The sequence below is a fragment of the Orycteropus afer genome, unplaced genomic scaffold, assembly GCF_000298275.1.
Source record: "Orycteropus afer afer isolate SDZICR_OR568_19922 unplaced genomic scaffold, OryAfe1.0 scaffold00025, whole genome shotgun sequence".
Classification (NCBI taxonomy): domain Eukaryota; kingdom Metazoa; phylum Chordata; class Mammalia; order Tubulidentata; family Orycteropodidae; genus Orycteropus; species Orycteropus afer.
Genome location: NW_006921612.1, coordinates 7,747,191 through 7,769,553, shown reverse-complemented (window position 1 = coordinate 7,769,553; position 22,363 = coordinate 7,747,191). Strand labels below are relative to the sequence as shown.

Genomic DNA, 22,363 nt, shown 5'->3' with positions numbered 1-22,363 from the left:
TTTGTTTGTTCTTCTGGTAGTCCATGCTATATTCTTTATTCTTGACCAACACCAAAATACAGAGGCATAAGTTCTTGGGTCTTCCTTATTCGTTGTCCAGCTTTCACAAGCATATGAGGCAATTGAAAATCCTATGGCTTGGGTCAGGCACACTGTAGTCTTCAAAGTGACATCTTTGCTTTTTAACACTTTAAAGAGGTCTTTTGCAGCAGATTTGCCCAGTGCAGTATCTCCTTTATTTCTTGACTATTGCTTTCATGGGCACTGATTGTGGATCTAAGTAAAATGAAATCCTTGGCAACTTCAGTCTTTTCTAATTAAGTAAACTATTTGTTTGCTTTAAAGAAAGACTTCAGGTTTTTGGTTTAAGGTTTAAAGATTATCTACAGCAATAGTTTCAGCGATTCTTCTAGCCTCAGGGGCTCCAGAAAGTCTGGATACCATGGGAATTTTAAATTATGTTCTTCATTTTCTCCCTTTACATCAGGATTCTTCTATAGAATCTTTAATCAAAACATTCGGTAGTGGTGGTCAAGCTCCAAACTTCACATTTTTAGTCCCCAAGGAGGACAGGTAGATAGTAAATGTGCATCACTTGAGTTCTCTTTTTTAACCAAGAAATATAAATGATCACATTCCTTAAATGTGTGAGATACTGGTTCTGTATAAATCTGGTTACATGTAAGCATTGTAGCAAACTGACATTAATCCAAGATTCTGTTTATACTTAAAGCTAATAAATAACCTTTAGGTAATACCTTTTAGAGTAGGATATCCAGAAGGGCCTCCTTTGTGTGGTTTGAGCCATCATTGTAAATTTGCCAGTATTTACTATCATTTTTGGGATATGCTGTTATCTTTCCTCCTTCCCTGCTTATCCCTCCATGGGTAAAACAATCCCACTCCTACAAATTACCCTCCTTAGTTAGCTTTTGAAAGGTGTTACTCCTTTAGGAGTATTAGTTGTAAAAAATGCTTTGTTGCAGTTCTGTATAGGTTTGAGTTATAGGGGATACTTGAAAACCTGTTAAACACCCCAAAGAATCTTAAAGGGAAGCATTGCATCACTATGCAAAAGCCTTAATGTGGTGAGCATCCTATCAAATTGGGAGACTTGGGTTCAGGATCTCGTTCTGACTGATTGATGAGAAAATTTCTTTACCTTTCCCAGTACATAGATCCTTCCTCTTCTACTGCAGGCTAGTGGAGCAAATGATCACCAAGATCTCTTCAGGTTCTTAAAGCATTTGTGTGAGTGGGGAAATAAAACTCAGTCTACACAATAGACAGTGAGAATGACGTTTCAGGTATGGACGTACCAGGTATCCCGGGAATTGCCTGTCCCTTCTAATCTTCACTTTGTAAAGCCATCCCTGAGATCTTCCTAGAGAGCCCAGAGGAGTAACAGACTGACGAGCTTACTTCAGGTATGGCCCTGTAATGTCCTTCTTTTTACCATTCCTCCTCTCAAATAGAGTTTGCCCAGTCTGATCAACAGGACAAGCTTAAGGCATACATTCCCAGGGCTCCAGAGTTTCTGTGGCAAGGCCAGCATTTCTGGGTGCTTAGTCCATTCTGTTGCCTTCAGACTGGTCCTATTCTTTGCAAATTCAAGTCCTGAGCCATTATCCTAGAATCACACAGTCGTTATAAGATGGGATGGAAGGTACATGAGAATTTTGAAGATAATGTAGGTTAGTGCCCAGAGTAGGATGGAGCCCAAAGAATTGTGACTATTCCAGGTCCACCCAGCAAGTTAGTGGCCAGTTTGGAGCCAGAGCCTTGGTCTTGGAGGAGCAGCCTTTCCCAAACCATCATCACATTGGTGGTCCTGATCATCTCTACTATCTCCTCTTGCTTTTGTTCTCCCTCATAGTTGAATCTGGGTAGAAACTTATTTATAGGTTTCTTGAGAGTCTGTAATGCAGGAAGTTCTTATTTGGAGGTTTTCACAGAAGCTTGTCCATTGCTTCTGCAATTTTCCCTCACTAGTATACAGAATTAGCCAGAGGACATGGGTTGCTCCCCCCTGTCACCTTGATTTTTCTACTTGAACTATGCCTGGTCTGACCATGAAGTAGCTCAGTGTTAGATACAAGCTTTTGGCAGTACCTGCCATCATCACCACTTCCTAAGTACTCTGTAATCCACTTAGCAAACCTTCCAGGTGAGGAGTCTAAAGCATGAGTGGGACTTGAGTGATGTAGCTGCTCACTCCTGGGCCCTCCTTCAGATGAAGCTTTGTACATTAGGTCAGTACTTGGAAGCAGGAGAAAGTAATGGTGGTCTTCTCCTTCCAAAACCTGGAGAGGAATTTCTTTGTATAATTGAGCTGGCTCAGTCACTATTTGAATCGCAGAATTGAGTTTATTTTTCTGACCTTGAAATAATTCTTTTAAACTCTGTTTCTGTCTTCAATAACAGGATAAGGATAGAGAGGACTATTCCCTTGGTACTTAAAAAAAGAATGATGGGTGTTATAATAGCAAGAGTATTGGACCAGGAGTCAGGACAACTGAATTTTCTGCCACTGGCTACATTCATTTTTGTCACTTAACCCCATTAGGCCTCTTCCTCAACCCAGTCAGCTCACCAAAAATAGTTGTAGGAATCGCGTGCATAGGGAAGGGCAATGTACCAAAAATGAGTGATCAACATGGTGGCATCGAGGAAGAAGAAGACATAGAGAAAAAAACAAACAAACAAACTCACTGCCATCAAGTTGATTCCAACTCATAGCGCCCTCCTTTAGCTTTCTGAGGTGGTAAATCTTTACAGAAGTAGATTTCCCAGTCTTCCTTCCGTGAAGTGGCTAGTGGGTTTGAACTGTCAGCCTTCTGGTTAGCAGTCAAATACCTTAGGCATTATGCCACCAGAGAGGTACATGGAAAAAAAAGAAAAAAGGGGAAGAAAAAAAGAAGGAATCAAAGTGCTTTCAGGGAGCTAGTGGCTAAGGCATTTGACTGCTAACCAGAAGGCTGATGGTTCAAACCCACCAGCCACTCCTCGGAAGGAAGATTGGGCAATCTACTTCCGTAGTGATACTGCCTGGGAAACCCAAGGAGGGGTCGCTATGAGTCGGGTCCAACTCGATGGCACATAACAATAACAACAACAACTGGAGGAAGATGTGTTAGCTCATTTTTAGTTCAATGTTTATTGTATATGTCCAAGAACAGAGTCACTGCTTGTCATCTGATCCCCTCCCTCTTTTCTTTTTTTGGTCTTTTAAGCTTATTATTTTTTTAAATTTTGAACTAATTTTAGCCTTACAGAAAAGTTTTAAAAATACTGCTTTCCATATATCTCTCAACCACCATTTCCTAATTATTAACATCTTAGTGCATTGGTTTTTAACATCCCTGATACATAGTAAGGGAGCTCTGGTTGCATAGTGCCTAAGGCATTTGACTGCTAACTAAGTCAACCAGTGATCAAAACTAGGAATTTGACATTGGTGCAGTGCTATTAATTTTACTAGTTTTTCTACTAATATCCTTTTTCTGAACCAAAAATCTCTCCAGAATTCCATATTGCATTTAGCTTTTATTTTACCTTTGATTCCTGCAGCCTATAACGGTTTCTTAGTCTTCTTGTCTTTCATGACCTTGATACTTTTTGAAGAGTATCAATTAGTTATTTTGTCAAATATCTCACTGTTTGGGTTTCATTGATGTTTCCTCATGATTGGACTGAGGTTCTGCATTTTGGGACAAGAAAGCTCAGAAATGACGCCATGTTTTCAGTATCTCACCTGGCACCCACTTCTTTTGTGCCCATTCATGGGGCTCAGCATTCTGACTCATTTGTAAAATGTTGCTGATGCCAGCTGTATATGAATGTAAGATTTTATATTCCATTATTATTTAACAGTATTCTATTGCTTTAACTGTATTTGTAACACAGGACTCTTATAGCATGGTTATTCTTAGAATTTTTCATAATCTTTTTCTATGGAAGCCAGAAAACTTCTTAAGTTATTTGATTTAGAAAAGGCTTTTATAATTGAGAAGACTTTAGCAATTACTTTTTAGGAGCCAACTCTGCAGCAAGTTAATAATAATAATAAAGCTTTTGAAAGGCTACTGGTGGCTTTCATTGAATTGCTTCAGTTTTGGAAACTACATCTTTTTATATTTGAATGGTGGAATAGGGCAGCTTTATTCATTTGCATTACAAAACCACAATTACTGAGCAAAGGTAGACATTTGAAGGATGAGAGAGTACTTGATTTTATACAAATCATTTATTTCCTAGCAGAGAGCTAAGATTCTTCCTGAGGTTAATTATAAACCACTTTCCTCTGGAATTGTGTACTGATTTCTGTCTGGGCTCACAATTGATGAGATTCCTCTTGTCTTGCAGATGACAGAACGTACCACTTTCAGGCAGAAGATGAGCAGGAATGTCAAATGTAAGTCATTTGGAGGTGGGATTTTAGACAGGAGCTTAACAATTGTTCTTAGGATTTAAAACAACTTTGTTTTTCTAGATGGATGTCTGTGCTGCAAAACAGCAAAGAAGAAGCTTTAAACAATGCATTTAAAGGAGATGACAACACTGGAGAAAATAACATTGTCCAGGAACTGACAAAAGAGATCATCTCTGAAGTCCAGAGGATGACTGGCAATGATGTGTGCTGTGACTGCGGGGCACCAGGTGACCCCGGGGCAACCCAGGCTCTAGGATTTTTAAATCCCATTCCAATTCACAGAATTCATTCATTGATTTTCACTTTCAGTTCAAATACAAAATTAAGTGCAGCTCAGACTGAGTTCATTCCATTACACAAATGCTTAATGAACTGTGTGCAGACTGCTTGGGGTGGAGGGGAAAGGGGTGGGAAGATACTTGCCTGCTAGGCCTTCAGAACAGGACAGAGTGAAGATGGCCTGATGTAACTTAAAAGATTCAGATGCTTTTTGAGAAATGAAAACTGAAGGACACAGTGAGGGTGAAATCAAGGTCATCTACTTATTATGCTGGCTGAGTGGCTGCTTATGGACTTTTTTCCCCTGGGTTTACTCCATCCTCTTTTTGTATTACTTTTCAGAACTTCTGGAGTAACTTTAAGCCACTGTCTAGCTCTGTGGGCCTGGAAGAGTTACTTAATTTTGCTAGTTTTTTTGTATGTAAAATGAAGGGGGTTGGTCTAGGATTTTTTTTCAAGTCCCTTCTAGCTGTCAAATTCTGTGAAATGAGTGTTTATTTTTGCCTTTTGAAAAAAAAAAAATTAGGGGCTACATTTTTAATGAACATAAATATCATTGTAAATTTTCACAACTAGTATTTTAAAAATTTAAGGAATTGATGTCTGCATTCAATTAAAATCAAATGATGTTTGAGCAGATGGGATGGTCAGAGGGAGATGTGGTAGTAGTCTTTTCTGAGCATTTGTAAAATGAGAAATGTGGCTTAGCTAGAACAGTGAGTTACCTTTTGATTCCTCTAGTTCAATGATAGGTGCTCTGGTGGCATAGTGCCTAAGGCATTTGACTGCTAACCAGAAGGCTGGCGGTTCAGATCCACTAGCCATTCCTCGGAAGGAAGATTGGGCAATCTACTTCTGTAGTGATAACCAAAAAAACAAAACTCACTGCCATGGAGTTGGATCCAACACATAACAACCCCTCCTTGGGTTTCTGAGACAGTATCACTACTGAAGTAGATTGCCTAATCTCTCTTCCAAGGAGTGGCTAGTGGGTTTGAACCTCCAGCCCTCTGGTGAGCAGTCAAATGCCTTAGACACTATACCACCAGAGCTCCTATTTAGGCCTCTTTAATATTGGGGGGGCAAGCTGGAGTTTCCATTGGTCCATCTAGCCTGCTCTAGAGCAATGTTAACACCTTTGTCTCAACTCCATTATTGTCCACCATGTTCATCCCATTTCTTGGTAACCATTGAAAAATCTCTGATCTGCTGAGGTAAGTTCTTTCCCCACAGCCTCTTCCTGTTCTTCTATGAATCACTTTTACGTCTCTTCTATCTGTAAGCCCCATGCAGGGAATCTGTGCCAACAGATACAACGTGGTTTCTCAGATTATTGCTGTATTTCTCAGTAGCAAGGTTACATGAGGTGCCCATGTAAATGGGGCTCCCTTGATTACCTTATCTGCCATACCATGTGTAAGGGGCATACTCACTGGGTGAATATCCTGATCATAAAGCATTCCAGCATGGCTTGCATAAGCAACACATTAGCTGCTTTCTCTGGAGTGTTCCAGGGAGTATTTAGAGGTGGAGGGGCGCACTTTTCCTTCTCAGGGTAAACAAATATCACTGCACATTTTATCCAGTCCACCAGGCTGGCTGTCTCATCTGGATTTTAACCTCCTTTATAACTGGGTATTGGATAATCATTCATGACTGTTCCATAGTGAGTTGTGGGTCTCATATCAACCCAAACATACTCTTCCATTCTGTAGCATTCAAAGTTAAAGATATTCCCCCTAAATTAGTCACCCAGACAATCTGTTTTAGTAAAGGTTCCTCAGGAAGCTGATGAAACCATTCTGCAACTCTTTTACACTATACCTGCTGGTTTCACTAGTTTCTTGGTTTTGCCAATTCCCCTGCCAAAATACCTTTTTGGTTGTAGGGGTTTTCCTGTTGTTCCAATACAATTTTTCCTATCTGGGTTGGTCATAGCTCTGGTCTTGGTCCAGTGCTACAACCCGCCCCTACATTCTTCTTCCATGCTTTTGCAGCTTTTATTGGTAACAACAACCAAGGAATTACAAATCTCTGTACTTTCTTTATCACTCTGTATTTCCATATACATGCACCCAGCCAATTCCTCAGAAGTTAGATCTCCCACTTCTAAATCCCATGAAAAGCTTTTGCCTTGGGTAACTAATCCCAACATAGCAGCTGCTTCAATCCATCAGTGTTTTTTTTTTTTATCCTATGGAGAAACCAATGGCTTCTCATTCTCCCGTTTATCCTATACTCTTTTTCCCAAAACCACATATTCCAATGAATCTGGGCCACGGCAGTGAACCCCCCGATTCTGATACCACCTCCTCGAGTAATTTCTTCTAGAAGGATCAACACAAGACTAGTCCTTATGAGGTGGAGATTAATGATGTTCCAGTGTCCAACTTTTCCAAACTGCTATACTACTCCATCATCTCTAACATCAACTCCTCCTCCTCCTCCCTTCAGTACTCTTTCTCCTGTCTTAGGGTTCCGTATTTCACTGTTAACATCTCACAGAAGTCAAACTGGTAAGGAAATGGCTCACATAGTTGTGGAGGCCGGAGGTCTAGCAAGTCCCGAAACCGTGGGTCAGGCATAGATCTGGAGGATTATCCTCCCTCACGTGGCTGCAGGGGCTGTGAACCCAAATAGCAGCTCAGACAATTGCTGCTCTCTCAAGTCTAAGGGTGAGATGATGGAGACTCAAACACAGGATCCAGGACAAAAGAGAGGGACTTTGCCAGGACATTCACAGATAGACCCTTCAAGAAACTATCTGTGGTGACTTGAGTCACACCCTCCAGCAAGATGAGACTCTCCCATTCTAAACAAGCATCAAAAACCGAAACTGAAAATCACTGCCCTGGAGTCAGATCTGACTCATAGCAACCTCTCCTTGGGTTTCCCAGGTGGTATCACTGCGGAAGTAGATTGCGCAGTCTTCCTTCTGAGGAGTGGCTGGTGGGTTTGAACTGCTAGCCTTCTGGTTTGCAGTCAAATGCCTTAAGCACTATGCCACCAGAGCTCGTTACACAAGCATAGAGGCTAGAATTTATAATACGCTACAAAATGACTGTGGCTAGAAGAACTTTGGCTTGAAGTACTGCATTGCACTGTAGTACTTGGGTTTTAAAAATGCCTTCATATAGAAGTCAAAACTATGTCTTTTAAAATGTTAAAACAAGAAAAATGCTAAGATACTATGAGTGATATCAAAACTTGATATAAAATAGTATAAATGTATCCTGTGTACCAACTATAAGTAAGATGTAATAAAATAGGTCTAGTGAAGTGAAAATGAAGGTACCCAGAAGAATTTCCTAACTGGATGAAATTTCTTATGAATTGAACATTCACAATTATCTAGTTACCAAGGTTGGGTTTTTACCTATTTTGAGTTTATAAGGGCAACCAATGATTTTGAGGGGAATTGACCTTATGGCTATGATAATGTGCTCAAGTATGTTTTATTTTGAATTCTCCATTTCTGTAAATTCAACATTCTGATCTCTAACATTTATTGAGTGCTTACTATATGCCAGATGCTGTTAGGCAGTGTGGATACTTCAGTGAACGAGTAATCGTGCTATGAGTAGAAACACTGTGACGTATTGAAAGCGTAGGTTTGAAATGAGATGAACATAGAGCCGCAATATATCTCTGCCACTCGCTTGCAACCTTGAGCAGATCCCTTAACCTGTCTGAGCATTGTGAAGATAGAAAATCTGTGAAGATAGAAAATCTGTGTAACCAAACCAAACCTGTTCTGTTCATCTCATGGGGCTCTTGTGTGGGCCAGATGAGATATTATATGGAAGTGCTTTATAATTTCTGAATCCCTTACAAGTAAACTCTTCTTATTGCTACTACCAAAATGCTAAACAGAGTGTATCATAAATAGTTAATATATGTTGTCTTTTTATTATTGGCACCTTTGTGAAAATATGGATATGTATGTTTTAAATCTCTTTACCTTATGGTATTTGACTTTGGTGTGTCTTGTTTTTTTCTTGTTCTGCTTTGGTGGTGTGACTAGGTTGGTGATAGGTATCATCTGTGTTCAAGACCAGTCCTTAAGGAATTTGTGGTCACTGGAGTACATGGACTGTGTCTTCTTTATTTTTGTACTCACAATACCTGATAATTAGGAGTGCTCAATAAATAAAGGGAAGGGCAGGGAAGTGGAGAGAGACTAGACAGGTTCAGATACATGTACTGTTTCTACGTTGGTGTTAATTAGGGATGAATGGAGGTTCCAACAGTGTCGAGAATAATAATAATAATAAAAAGGTTAGGAAACTCAATGCTCAGTAATTACTCAGAAAAAGATTTTGACCCAAGACCCTCTACGTAATGCAAGCTCAAATTTACCCTGTTCTGTTTGGCAGATCCTACATGGCTTTCCACCAATCTGGGCATTCTGACCTGCATCGAGTGTTCTGGAATCCACCGAGAGCTGGGGGTTCACTACTCCAGGATGCAGTCCCTGACGTTAGATGTATTAGGAACATCTGAGTTGCTGGTAATTTTCAAATCCTTGATTTGGGATCAGAAATAAATGAGCTGAAAACTGTTTTCATTTGGCATTCTCATACATTTTGGTTTCTTGATCTCAGTGGGCTGTTGGTTGTTGATATGTTGCTAGAGAGTTTGAGCAATTAGAAACTCATTGATTATTACACTTTCTTAGTTATTAGTTGAAGGTACTTCTTGTTGCAAAACTTTATCCCTAAATGAATAAAGTGAGTGAAACCAAAAAGAGGCATTGAGACTGGTGTGAGATTCTGCTGAAATGAATTAGAATGCTTACATAGTCCACTTTAGGCCATTCATTAAACAGAAGAAGAACTCAGAAGCTCAAAGATAGGAAAGTGCATCCTCCCTGAGTTAGCAACTCATTCCTTACAAGGCTATGGTCACTTCTTGGCTTAAGCCTCCAATAGACTTTTCCCCTACCCCATATTATCTCCCTTTGAGAGAGAGATTGGTCTTTGCTTTTACTGCCTTTGTTTTAGAAAAATACCCTTTTCTTCATGGTTCAGTATAACACATAAGCCATGTGATAGAGATATTAAGAGATGGAGCTCTGTTAGCACAGTGCCTAAGGCATCTGACTACTAACAAGAAGGTTGGTGGTTCAAACCCACCAGCCACTCCACAGAAGTAAGGCTGGGCAATGTACTTATGTAAAAATTTACCACCTCAGAAACCCAATGAGGGTTGCTAGTCAGAATGTGATAAAGATAAAAGGAGATAGAAACATTTTATGTGAAGCAATGTTCACAGTATTGATACTGTGCTCCCAGTGAGTAACAAATCAGGTTTAAGTCATGCTTTTGGGCCACCTGAAGCATGAGATTTTATAGGCTGTTTTCAAAGCTCATAATTAATGGTTGAAGAAAGTGATGTTTGAAATTCATTCTTAGAGTAGTTGGGGGTTGGACAGTAAATATCAAGTGGATATTGACTACCATTGATTTTAACATCAAGAGCAGTAGGCTTGAGAGAAAATCAATTATTGTGGTCAGTATTCCTCTCAAGGGGCAAGAAATCTTATTGATGGCTACCCTGTATCCAAACTGTCTGAACTTGTAATGCGTTTTGAATTCTCTGGTTGAACTCTCCCAGTCTTTCCAAGGAATTCCTTTATGGCCTTGAAAGAAAAAGTTAGGAGAAAGGAGAGAAGATAACTCATAGTCTAGTTAGTAACATCCCTGATTATGTTAAAAGCTAAACCAGACTGAGCAAGACCTAAGCAGTGTATGCGTGTTTCCATACTGTGGTTATTGTCAGTGTAAAATGTATATAATCTATATCTTTGTAATGGAGGATGGTAAAGATTTGAGATTATCATAAAATATTTTCAGAGAAACTATTTTTCAGTTAACACTGGTGAGCTGTGACAGTTGGTACTTTTTCTTTTTTAACTGATTCTTAAAAGAACGGGAGACTGATTCATGAGGAAAATAGCCGGGTTTTTTAATTATTAATTTTTATTGTGATTTGGGTAGAAGTTTGCAGAGGAAATTCATTTTCCATAAGGCAGTTCATGTACATTTTGTCTCATGGCATTGACTGCAATTCCCCACAATGTAACAGCTCTCTTCCCACTTCGTCCCTCCCTCCCATCCAACACCCCCCACCCCAAGCTATCTCCCTGTGCAAACACTGCCCTTCTGTTCTCCCATGATTGCTCACTACAAGTAGTGTAACTACCTGATGTAAATATGCACCCTATATGCCTGTCTGTTGTTTGGCTGGAAGCAACAGGAGTGAGTTCAGAAAATTGCTATCTTTTACTAGGTACTTTGCAAAGCACTTTATATGTGCTAGCTTATTTGATCTTCACAACAACTCTATGACCTTAGTATATTATCTCCAATTTACAAAGAGGAAACAGATTTAGAATGTTACAATATACTTAAGGTTATATAGCTATTAAGGTACCAAATCTGGGGTATGGAATCTGATTCCAGAGTTCACGTTCTTCTTACCTTTTTAGGAGATTGGGACATAAACTGGCATTTGCAGGGAGTTGTCTTTCCGGATGGTAAACATTTAAATGTTACTATTGTCTTTTCTGGGAGCGCTGGTAGTGTAGTGCCTAAGGCACTTGACTGCTACCAGAAGGCTGGCAGTTCAAACCCGCCAGCCACTCCTGGGAAGGAAGATGGAGCAATCTACTTCCACAGTGATACTGCCTTGGAAACCCAAGGAGGAGTTGCTGTGAGTCGGGTCCAACTCGACGGCACATAACAACAACAACATTGTCTTTCCTGCTCCAACCCTTTACCCTACAGAGTGGTTTGGTAGCAAATGTTTAACTGCCAGCTCTCTGGGAGAAAACGAAGCCCTGATTTGTAGTCTGCTTAGTTCTATGGTATAAATACTCACACCATGGCCAGTTCCAAGTTACCAATGTGGCATTGCTAAGTGTGGAACTGATAAAAGATGTTTAGTAGCTCATCCTTACATAGTATACTTCACCATGTCAGTACAATGGGTGTAAATAACTTCAAGAGCATAGATAAGAGCAAAATAATTGGGATATGATAAGATTTAAGCATTTATTACTTCTGTTTTTAATATAATTTAATTACAGATTTACATAATGTACTTTTAAACAATGACTCTATTTGACAGCTGACTCACAAAATTCCTAAAAATTTAACAGTTGGCTCTTGCAAGGCAGTAGGATAGGAGCCTGACCCTAACACATCTTTGTTAAAACTGCTTTGATGTGTCTCAAAACTTTAATTGATAATCTTCTTGAGACTTTATTGTCTAATAAAGAGGAAAACTTACCAAAGAAGGTTAAAAAGAATGTGTTGTTTCTATCTTGCTGAAAAGATAACTTCTAATTCCTACTTCAAATCTCATTTACTGTCTCCTTGAGCCTCTGACTATGTAGTCCAATAGAAGTTTTAAAGTTTAGCAGCTCTCAGGTATTGTAGAGCTACCAGGCAGAGCCTGCTTAGTTAATGTCTGCAGATATTTATTTTCAAAATCTAATTTCTGCTACAGTTTCAAGCTCTTCCTTACCTAAACTTCTTTTTTTAAAAAATTATTATTTTTTTATTGTGATTTGGGTGAAGATTTACAGAGCAAAATCACTTTCCATACAGCAGTTCACATATACTTTGTCTCATGTCATTGACCACAGCCTAAAACTTCTTTTTATCAGTGGCTTTCCAAAAAAAAAAAAGTGGCAGAAGGTTCCCACCCTCTGCTTGCCTCTGAACTCTGTCTGTCTGGTCTTTTGGTGGCTTTCAGGATGTGGACATCTCCCTACTTCTCAGCTCAATCCCCATTTACTGTGTGCTGGGACTGTGAGCATAATATTATGTCCAAAATCTTTATTCCTCAGTCCCCGGGTTAAACAATAGATGGGAGAGTATGTGTCAGATGTCAGTGTTCTTGTTTTAGAAAAACATAGACATTTCAAGCCTTTTTAAAGCAACTGGGTGGTTTATTTTATTTTGTTTAGACAGTCAGATGTCTAAACAAAGGGTTTCCTGAAGCCTCGATGTGTGCTTGTGTGTGAGCGTGTGTGTGTGTGTGAGATTTAGAATTATGTCTGCACATAGTAAGAACTATGAAGTATTAGCTATTTTTGTTATCTCCTCCTCAGAAATAATTCTAACAAAATTCTTTTGTAAAACAATCCTCATATTCTGTTAATGCTTGCATCTACAGGGAGATCCTTGCACTGGTTGTCTGCTTACAGAATTAAGCAAAAGACTCTTATCATTAGGAATATGGTGAGAACATATGGGAGCACAGGAGAGAGATTTCATGAACTTTTCTGAAACTCCAAAGCATTTCAAATTCACAGGACAGTGATGATACCAGAGTATTCAGTTGATTTGTTCATATTTTTTCTTGTGCAGCAAATGTTAGACCTCTTATTACCCTGCTGGGAGAAATAAAAGGGCAGACTGGAAAATAACTTTTCCAAGATCTCCATGGGTGCAGCCTGCACAAGGGTTGTTTCATGGGAATAATGTTTCTGTCTTTAAGGTAAATCAGTAGTATGGCCCTCATCTCAGGGTGATGTGCTCTGACAGGAAAGGAATTTTTTTAAATGGCCTGAAAGAGATAGCAGATAAATGAGCAGGGCCCGATTTGATGGCATTTTCATTTTCTGTTTGCACTGTGTCCCTACATAGATAAATGCTCAAGCCATAAAATCTCTCTCCTGTGCTCCCATATGTTCTCACCATATTCCTAATGGTAAGAGTCTTTTGCTTAATTCTGTAAGTTATTTTCTGGCCTCAGGTTTTCAAATACTTTGTGTGTGTGTGTGTGCGCGCGCGTGCGTGCACACATGCAGGCGTGAGAAAGTGAGAGAGAGACTGTTTCATCGTTCCCTTTTTGTTTTTGTTTCAAAGCATGCTTGTTTGCCATGCTAATTCAGTGAATTTCAGTAGTTTCCATGAAGGTGGCTGGTTAGTAACAATCTTTTTTCCACTTCACCTGCTTTTAAAATCAGTTCATATTCAATGGAATCAAACTTAGGTAACTAAAGTATTAATTTGATTAATTCTGGGGAGTTACACAGTATTTACTAGTTTAGTGTGCAATGGCTTAATAGCTTCAGATTTTAAAGCATGCCTGCTTTCAGAAAGCTTCCTGGTAAGCATAGATTTTAAAAAGATATTTTTTTCTCCTTAACACAGAAGCTCATGATTTCAACATTGATTTTCAGCTCATATGAAAAACTTAGTGTCCTTGGTACTAGGGACAGAAGTGAAATTAATAAAGGAATGCTTGATCTTATGAAATTGAATTTGGGCAAATAATTTAAAAACCTTCTTCCATCAAACTTGAATAATGAGTTTTAGGCACCTGAGAACTCAAGTTAGTTTCTTGACTTTCTCCTGCCTCCTCTCTGATACAATTGTTAATAAACTGATAGATATTAAAGCAGGCATATAGGAAAGAGAGGGTGTACAAAGAATGTCCTCAAGAAATAAGAATTGACTTTAAAAAAAAAGGGGGACCAGGTTTGCTGGTCTGATAAAGCCTGGTGGAACCACTGAGAATATGGCCCCTAGCTGCCCTTCAGGTCTGGAATTGAACCCACACCTATGGCTTCCAGCCAAACAAAAGACAGTCATATGAGTTGAATATTTACCTGAGATAGATACACTCCTTGGAGAGAACAATCATGGGAGAAAGAAGGGCTATTTATGCCCAGGGAGAGAGTTCAGGGGGCAGGAGTGCATGGAGAGATGGGCACAGGGAAGAAGTAACTATCGGTAGGAAGTGGGAGGGGAGCTGTTGCATTGGGGTAAATTGTAGTCAAATGTCGTGAGACAGCATGTGTGTGAACTGCTGTATAAAAAGTGATTTCACCCAAATCACAATTTAAAAAAAAAAAAAAACTGTCTTCAATCCTGCATTTCATTTTCTTTATAAAAATAATAATTAATTAATTTTTAAAAAAAGACTTTCAAATTAGAACTGTTGTTTCATCAAGGACTGAAATAAAGCTACACTCAAGATACTAAAAGCAACTGCTTAGGGCAAGAAGAAATTGAATGTCAATAGCCATTTACTGAACAGCTATTAAGTACCAGGTATTGTCCTAGGTCCTGTATATACATTATATGTAAACTAAATAAGGATTCCATTTAAAAAAAGAAAAGAGACAGAAGAAGTTCAGTAACTTGTCCAGTGTGTCTGAGCTAGTGTTTTGGTTACCTAGTGCCACTTTGACAGGAATATACACCACAAATGGGATGGCTTTAACAAACAGGAGTTTATTCTCTTATAATTTTGGAGGTTAGAAGTCCAAATTCCAGGTGCCAGGCTCTAGGGGCTGGGTGAAAGCCCCTTGACCTTGGGGTTCAGCTCTGCCTTTTGCTCCCAGCCCACTGAAGCTAGAGGCATGTCTTCAAGCAGCTGGCCGCTGAGACTGACAAACTCAAGGTCGACAAGTGAAAAGGCACAGTCCTGATACTACCAAACTACATAGCAGGCCATTAATTCAAGTGCAGAAAAAGTCCCAAGATTGGCAGGGCTTGGCAGGCTACTGAATGAAAACTCGGCTACATGCACAGTCCAAGAGTGCCATAAGCTGGAGACCTTCCTCAAAGCTGCTGCTTATTTATGGGAAGCAGACCACATCTCTAAAGCAGCTACTCAGCTGCTCCAGTAGATTCCACCATGGAGTTAATTGCCGATCTCACCATGGGGAATAACTTCATCTAGCTGTCCAGGCACTCAGTTAGGCCCAGCCAAGTTGACATATAAGCTTAACTACCACAGCTAGGATTTACACTCTGAACCATCAGGCTTCAGAGACTGTGTTACATACATCCTTTTTTAAAAATCACAACTCTGAACTTTGTTTTTAACTAAAAACTCTATCAAAAAAATTGAGCACCAAGATTTGTGTATAATTATTTATAAATTTTATCTGTACTACTTACAATGAAGTGTATTATGTATTTTGTAAAATATATCAGAGAAATTTTAAAGGCTCAGATTAAATCCTGATATATAATATTTTTTCATGTACCTCAAAATATTCTTTTATGCTGCTCATTTTGTGGAGAACAATATATAGTTCAGTGCATTTCTTAGCTCTTCCTACTAAAAAGAAACTTGACCTTTATACATTTGTATATTGAGAATGTGGCCTGCTCTCTGATTCTTCCAGCTTTTCAGGGACCTAACCCAAACTAATTGCCATTGTGTGGACTCAAACTCATAGCAACCCTAAAGGACAGACTAGAACTGTTCCATAGGGTTTCCAAGGCTGTAAATCTTTACAAAAGCACACAGCCACATCTTTATCTCATGGAGCAGCTAGTGGGTTCAAACTGCCAGCCTTTCAGTTAGCAGTCAAGATGCTTAACCACTGCACCACCAGAGTTCCTCCTGAGATCTGACAGGGCCCACTAAATAACACTCAGTTTTCTTGTACCAATTTGGAACCAGTTGATAATAGGCCACTGTGAGTCAGAGTCAGTGGCAACAGATTTTTGGGAGATAAGCAAGTTAAGTAGATTTTTAAAAGAACCTTATTGCCATCGAGTCCATTCTGACTCATAGTGACCCCCATTGAGTTTCTGAGGCAGTAAATCTTTATGGAAGTAGATTGCCCAGTCTTGCTTCCATGGAGTGGCTGGTGGGTTTGAACCACCAGCCTTCTGGTTAGCAGACAGATGCCTTAGGTACTGTGCTACCAGAGTTCCGTAGTTAAGCAGCTAGAGATCAAATATGAGATTTGTTGTTGACTTAGAGCTGACTTGGTTGATGTGAGGCACTCGGTGGCCTAGTGGTGAAAGCACTCTGTATTGTCCGCTAACCAAAACATTGGGAGTTCAAACCCACCAGCTGCTCCATGGGAAAAAGACAAGGCAGTCTCCTTCCATAAAGATGTACAGCCTTCAAAACCCCATGGGGCAGTTGTACTCTGTTGTATAGGGTTGCTATGAGTTGGAATTGACTTGATGGTCGTGGGTTTGGTTTAGTGGTTTTGGTTTATAAGGCTCCACATGTGTGATGACATTTTGCTTGCCTAGTGAAGCTTGTAATCAGACTTGCCTGCCCAGGCATGGACAGCACACGGAGACACACCCCAGTAACACAGAGTATGGAAAGAGAAGACCATAATCCTGTTTCCTATGGGCATCTGAGAGTTAGGAAGAGATGGGTCTGCGCATGTGGGGTTCTTCTCCTAAACTTGGCAGGGAAGTTGTTTCTCTTACTTGCCTATTTCTCTTTTCAGAATGAGTAGACTGGAGAAACAGTAATTGATATCCCTCCACATACAAACATGAAAAGCCCCCACCCCAAACTCTTTCGAAAACAATTTGAAGATAAAATCTTAGGCCTCTTTCTGTCTCAGTGGGTCTTGCACAGGGAGATGCTATGGATACACAAAAATGTATGAACTGTGGTCCTTGTCTTCAAGGTACTTACTGTCCAGTGAGGGAGACTAGCAAAATACAGATGATCTCCATACAAGGCTAGTGCTCAAGTCGTGTTCTTGAGTAAGGAGCCAAGGACCATAAGTTCCTGCTTATGTGGACTTCACATTTCTGTTCTTATATTGCTCAGTACAAACTTTTTTTTGCATCTCTCATTACATTGTACTTCTTTCTCTCTTTTTAATTCACCTTTCTCACTAGCCTGAGCTCTTTTAGAGCAGAGACCATGTCTCATTCCTAATGCCCAGTGCTTATGAAGTACTCAGTAAGCATTTACTGAACTGACATGAAGGAATAGAGGGCAGGTGAACTGTTGTGGTTTCACTTCTTTAAATGATGTTGTACTTAGACACACGAGAGATTCCTCCTGTGTCTAGCTTAGTTTGCCTCAGCACAGCCCTCAGATTCCTTCTAGATGATGATCCTTTGGTAAGTGAAAAGCACTTGTTATCTGGGAGTCTAGTTAAAGCTGACCTTCCTTGTTCCTTGGTTTCTGCCTGTCTAGGATGCTAGGACCCGTATTTTCTTGATATAACCCAGCGGCCTTCATCTGCAGATGGTTTGCTTTGTTGATGGTACCAAAGGTGTTCTCTGCAGGCTGAAATGTAAACTGGAACTTGGCAAAACTGTTAGATGGCACATTTCTCTAACATTGGATGGGAGTGACACATGGATGTGGTGACTCCCGGGGCCAGCTGTCCCCTGGTAAACTAGCCAAGTCCAAGCAGAAGGGAAACAGCTTTGCAATTCCCAGGGAATTTACCCTTCCCATTCTCCCTCCCCATCTGCTTAACACAGACACTAGAGGCATCATGGTGGCCCCTGCTCTCAGGGAGCTATGGCTTGTTCTTCCTCTCAAGTTCTGAAATCCAGTTACTGTGCTTGACTAAGGAATAGTGTCCATGTTACCAAAAAATAGAGGTGTTAACACATACCTGACTATAAACAAGGGCTTCTAATATTGAGGTTTAGTCCTGTATCTGATGTCACTTATCCAAGATAACCTTTTCAGGGCATTAGCTTCATGGTAGACAGATACTTCCCACCTTAGGGACCAATTAGTTTCATTTGCTTTGTCTCTGGAGAAATTGGAACGAGGCAGGCTGGGTTATTGCCACTTGGCAGTGGTTTAAGGCCACAGAGCCAGAACTGAGAAACCAGGTTTCAGTAAAGAGAGTTGGTAAGTACTTGTTGCTTTGGACCATCTAGAAAGCTTTGCTCCATTATTAAGAACAAAGTAAGATTAGGAAGACTCATCACCCAATTGGTAAGTTATCCCAGACCTTCCTTTTGCCCTATTTGAAAAATGTCTTAAGAATCCTTCATTATCCCTTTTCATTGGTTAATATCACTTACCACCAGGAAGTTCTACCTTATCTAACCTAGATCCCTTAGGCTGTTGCTTAAGCCAGTTCCCCGTGGGGCTAGAAGAGACATTTAAGCAGCAGCCTTATCTCCAAGAAAATATCCAGTAATCCTTAATTAAACGAGAGTAGAAATGTTGTAGTTATCATTAGCTGTCCCAAAATATGATTTTCAACACAGAAATTTAAGTATCTGTTCTTTCCAAAGCACTATGCCAGGTGTTCTCGTCTAGTGTTCTTTCATTAAACATTTAAGAATCTGATCTCTGTGTTAGATACTGAGCTGTGTATTTGAGATAAATAAATAAATCTCTGCTCCTAAGGTGCTCCTAGTTACCTGTCTATTCATTCAGTCATTCAAAAAATGCCAGCTGCCATGTTATCAAATTAACCTGGCCAAGATAAATCATGACATTTATCTTACTATGAACCATAGTGCTTGGAATTTTGGAAGCCTTCAATTAAAACATGTTAATTTAATATTTAGTTTGTAAGAAAGATTGATTGTCAAATGAAGATCTTTCATTTGAAATTTATATATTACATTTTTAGTGTTGCCGTTTGTTAAGTGCTTTCACATAAATTGCCCCATTTTTTTTATTATTACAGCCCTGTGAGGTAAGTATCATCCCCATTTTACCAGTGAAAAATCTGAAGTTCAGAAAAGTAAACTGTAGTCGCATAATCAGTAAATAAAACCATGGTTGAGTCCAAGTCATTAGCTTCTGGCCCAGTGTCCTTTCCACTATACGTATTAGAGTCACTTCATAGCTGGCAAACATAAAGGCGGGTTGAGGGATATGGAATAGATTTATTTTACTTGTAGCACAAGGTTACTTATTTATTTGTGGAGGTTGGGATGGAAGTTCATGTTAAGACCCACCTCATACTTTTCCTTGTCTGTAGAAGTCCTTTATCTTGGGAGTGTTTCATGAGGCCACTCCTTTGTAATAGGCATGCCGGTTCTTATTGTTAGTTTTATGGATACCTTTGGGCTTTGGGTTTTGTCTGTCTTCATTAAAGGCAAACCACTTTATTGCTCTGTTTCTTAGTGGCTATTAAATAAATCATGAGATTTATGAGTAATGTGTAACAATGGAGTGTGTTAATAATTGAGTGCCCTGAAATAGACTTTTGTTTTTGCAGCTTGCCAAGAATATTGGGAATGCAGGATTTAATGAGATTATGGAGTGTTGCCTACCAGCTGAGGACTCGGTCAAACCCAGTCCAGGCAGTGACATGTAAGTAAGAGACTGGCTGTTCTCTTTTTCTGAACAAAGATTTGCCTTTTACCTCACTCTTTTAGCAGTAGGGAAATAATAAGTGTTGGGAACATCAATTGTTGAATTCTTAGGGGAGCAAATCAGCATAAATTGCTCTCCTTATCTGTTGTTCTTTTTTTGCTTATACCCTAATCATTGTGTCTGTCCATCCAAGTGCCAGAACTTATTTTGTTTTTTAGGGGTTTCTGTTTGTTTAATTTTGGTTTTTTAGAATTTTGTTTTTAAAAAAACAGATTTGGTGGTAGAATTCTGAAGTTGAGAAGGAAACGAACATTGAATAGCTGTGATTAATGTTGCTGGGTCAGGCAGGCTTCAGAGGTTTTTATTAGTCTCTTTAATCTTTTGAGTGTCCAGATAGAAGTATAGTGTGGCTATACTACTTTTTTAGGAAGAGGCCAAAGGAAAGCAGATTTGGCAGCTGCTCTATATAAGTAAAGGTAGTGGTGTGTGTCTACACACAGGGCTTTTTGCCTCTGCTGTTTTTCCCTGTAATCACTTTCCTACCTTAATTCTTTTTATTTTAAGAGCTTGTTTTACATTCAAAGTCACACATACATTTAGTTTCATTCTCCATTCACCATGTCCAACCCTAACCCAGTCTCCTCCCCTCGCTACCCTGCAACATTCCCCCTGTGCCCCTCATAATTATGCACTCCTGTTTGTCCTGCATTTCCTCAGTTTGAATGTTGGTCCTTCAGTGTCCCGTGGTTTATTGCTTTAGGGGATGTGTTACCATTGAGTGTGTGGGTGCGGCATCCTGGGTTGAGTGGTCTGCGTGTACATCTCGCTAACCATTGGGCTGAGAGCCCGCCCCTGGGGGTGAGTTTTATTCCAGGCACAGAATGTATTTCAGGGCCATAGTATTAGGAGTCTCACCAGACTTCATCTGACCAGTAATTCTAGTCATTACTGAGTTTTTGGATTTTGTTCCACGTTTTCCCTCTCACTCTATCCAGGATCTCCAGATTTTCGTTTCCTGAGTGGTTGGCATTGGTAGCCGGATATCATCCGGTTCTTCTGGTCTCGAAGGCCATTGTGTCCTAGGGTTAATTGCTTCTAAATGCCCCCTCCCTTTTTTTTATGCGTTCTTCTTCACTTCCGATGCTAGGAGACCATTAACTGCATCCTAGATGGTTGCATGAAAGCTTTTAAGACCCCAGTCGCTACTCACCAGTGTAGGATGTGGAGCAATGGTTTTATGTATTTTGTTGTGCCAACTGAGTCTGGTGTATCCCAGTACTATGGTCCTGAGGTAGTAGCTCTACTGGATCTCTCTCTCATAGTGTTGGGATGTCTGTGAGGGATTACTCTGTGTCTGTCTTCTATTGTTTCTATAAGGACTTCAGGTATTTTGTAACACTGATATCTGTACAAGATTAGCCTCCGCTGAGTCTATCCTTGGTCTAGAGTATACCTCTATTCACTGACCCCTGTCTGATCATCTGTATAGCCTAGTGTTTGGTGTTAATGGCAATGTGGTATTGTGGACACATTGGTTGGTTTTAGCACCTGTCGTGTATCTCTTATGAACATAGTTCGGTGTCCTCTCATTTCTCAGTGTTATCGTGGTGGTCATATATCCTTCCCGTATATCCCTCCCATTACCCATGTCAGCATGTAAGCCCTAACTAGCCCTAAATTAATCCCTCCCTTTCCCTCCCCATCCCGGTAACCTACGAGAAGCAAACCCTTCTCTGTCTTTTTACAGTAATGGGCTCTTACAGTACTTGTCCTTCTGCGGTTGACTTATTTCACTCAGCATAATGTCCTCCAGGTTCATCCACATTGCGAGATGATTCGCGTATCCCTCATTGTTCTTTAATGTGGCATAGTATTTCATTGTGTGGATATACCATAGTTTGGTTATCCACTCATCCGTTGATGGGCATTTAGGTTGTTTCCATCTCTTTGCTTTGGTGAATTGTGCTGCAGTGAACATAGGTGTACATGTGTCTGTTCGTGCGCTTTCACCTCTTTAGGATATATTCCTAGTAATGGAACTTACTAGGTCAAATGGTACTTCTATTTTCAGTTTTTTAAGGAAACGCCATACCATTTGCCACAATGGTTGTAACCATTTTACAATCCCACCAGCAGTGCACCAGAGTTCAAACTCTCCACAGCCCCGCCAGCATTTGTTACTATCTGATCTGTAGAACTTTGCTATTATTGCTGGGGTGAGATGATATCTCATTGTTGTTTTGATTTGCATCTCTCCAATGATTAATGATCATGAGCAATTTCTCATGTGTTTGTTGGCTGCTTGTATATCTTCTTTGGTGAAGTGTCTGTTCAAGTGTTTTGCCCATTTGTGAATTGGGTTATTTGTCTTTTTGTTGTTAAGATGTTAAAGTTTTCTGTAGATTTTGGAGATAAGTCCTTTGTCAGATATGTCATAGGCAGATATTTTCTCCAAATCTGTAGGTTCTCTTTTTACCCTTTTGACGAAATCTTTCGATGCACACAAGAATTTAATTTTTAAAAGGTCCCAGTCATCTAGCTTCTCTTCTATCTCCTGTACATTCTGGGTTCTGCTTGATAGTCTATTTATGCAATAAATTAGGGCTCCTAGAT

General features: G+C 39.8%; 1 protein-coding gene across 1 annotated transcript in view; it reads left to right on the top strand.

Moving 5' to 3' along the window:
* Positions 1–22,363, top strand: part of ASAP2 (ArfGAP with SH3 domain, ankyrin repeat and PH domain 2) — a 378,888-nt gene that overhangs the window by 289,796 nt on the left and 66,729 nt on the right. The window contains exons 14-17 of the mRNA XM_042783668.1: positions 4,366–4,414; positions 4,493–4,659; positions 9,088–9,221; positions 19,653–19,747. Of these exons, the coding sequence (XP_042639602.1) occupies positions 4,366–4,414; positions 4,493–4,659; positions 9,088–9,221; positions 19,653–19,747 (445 nt within the window). The remainder of the gene's footprint in view (positions 1–4,365; positions 4,415–4,492; positions 4,660–9,087; positions 9,222–19,652; positions 19,748–22,363) is intronic.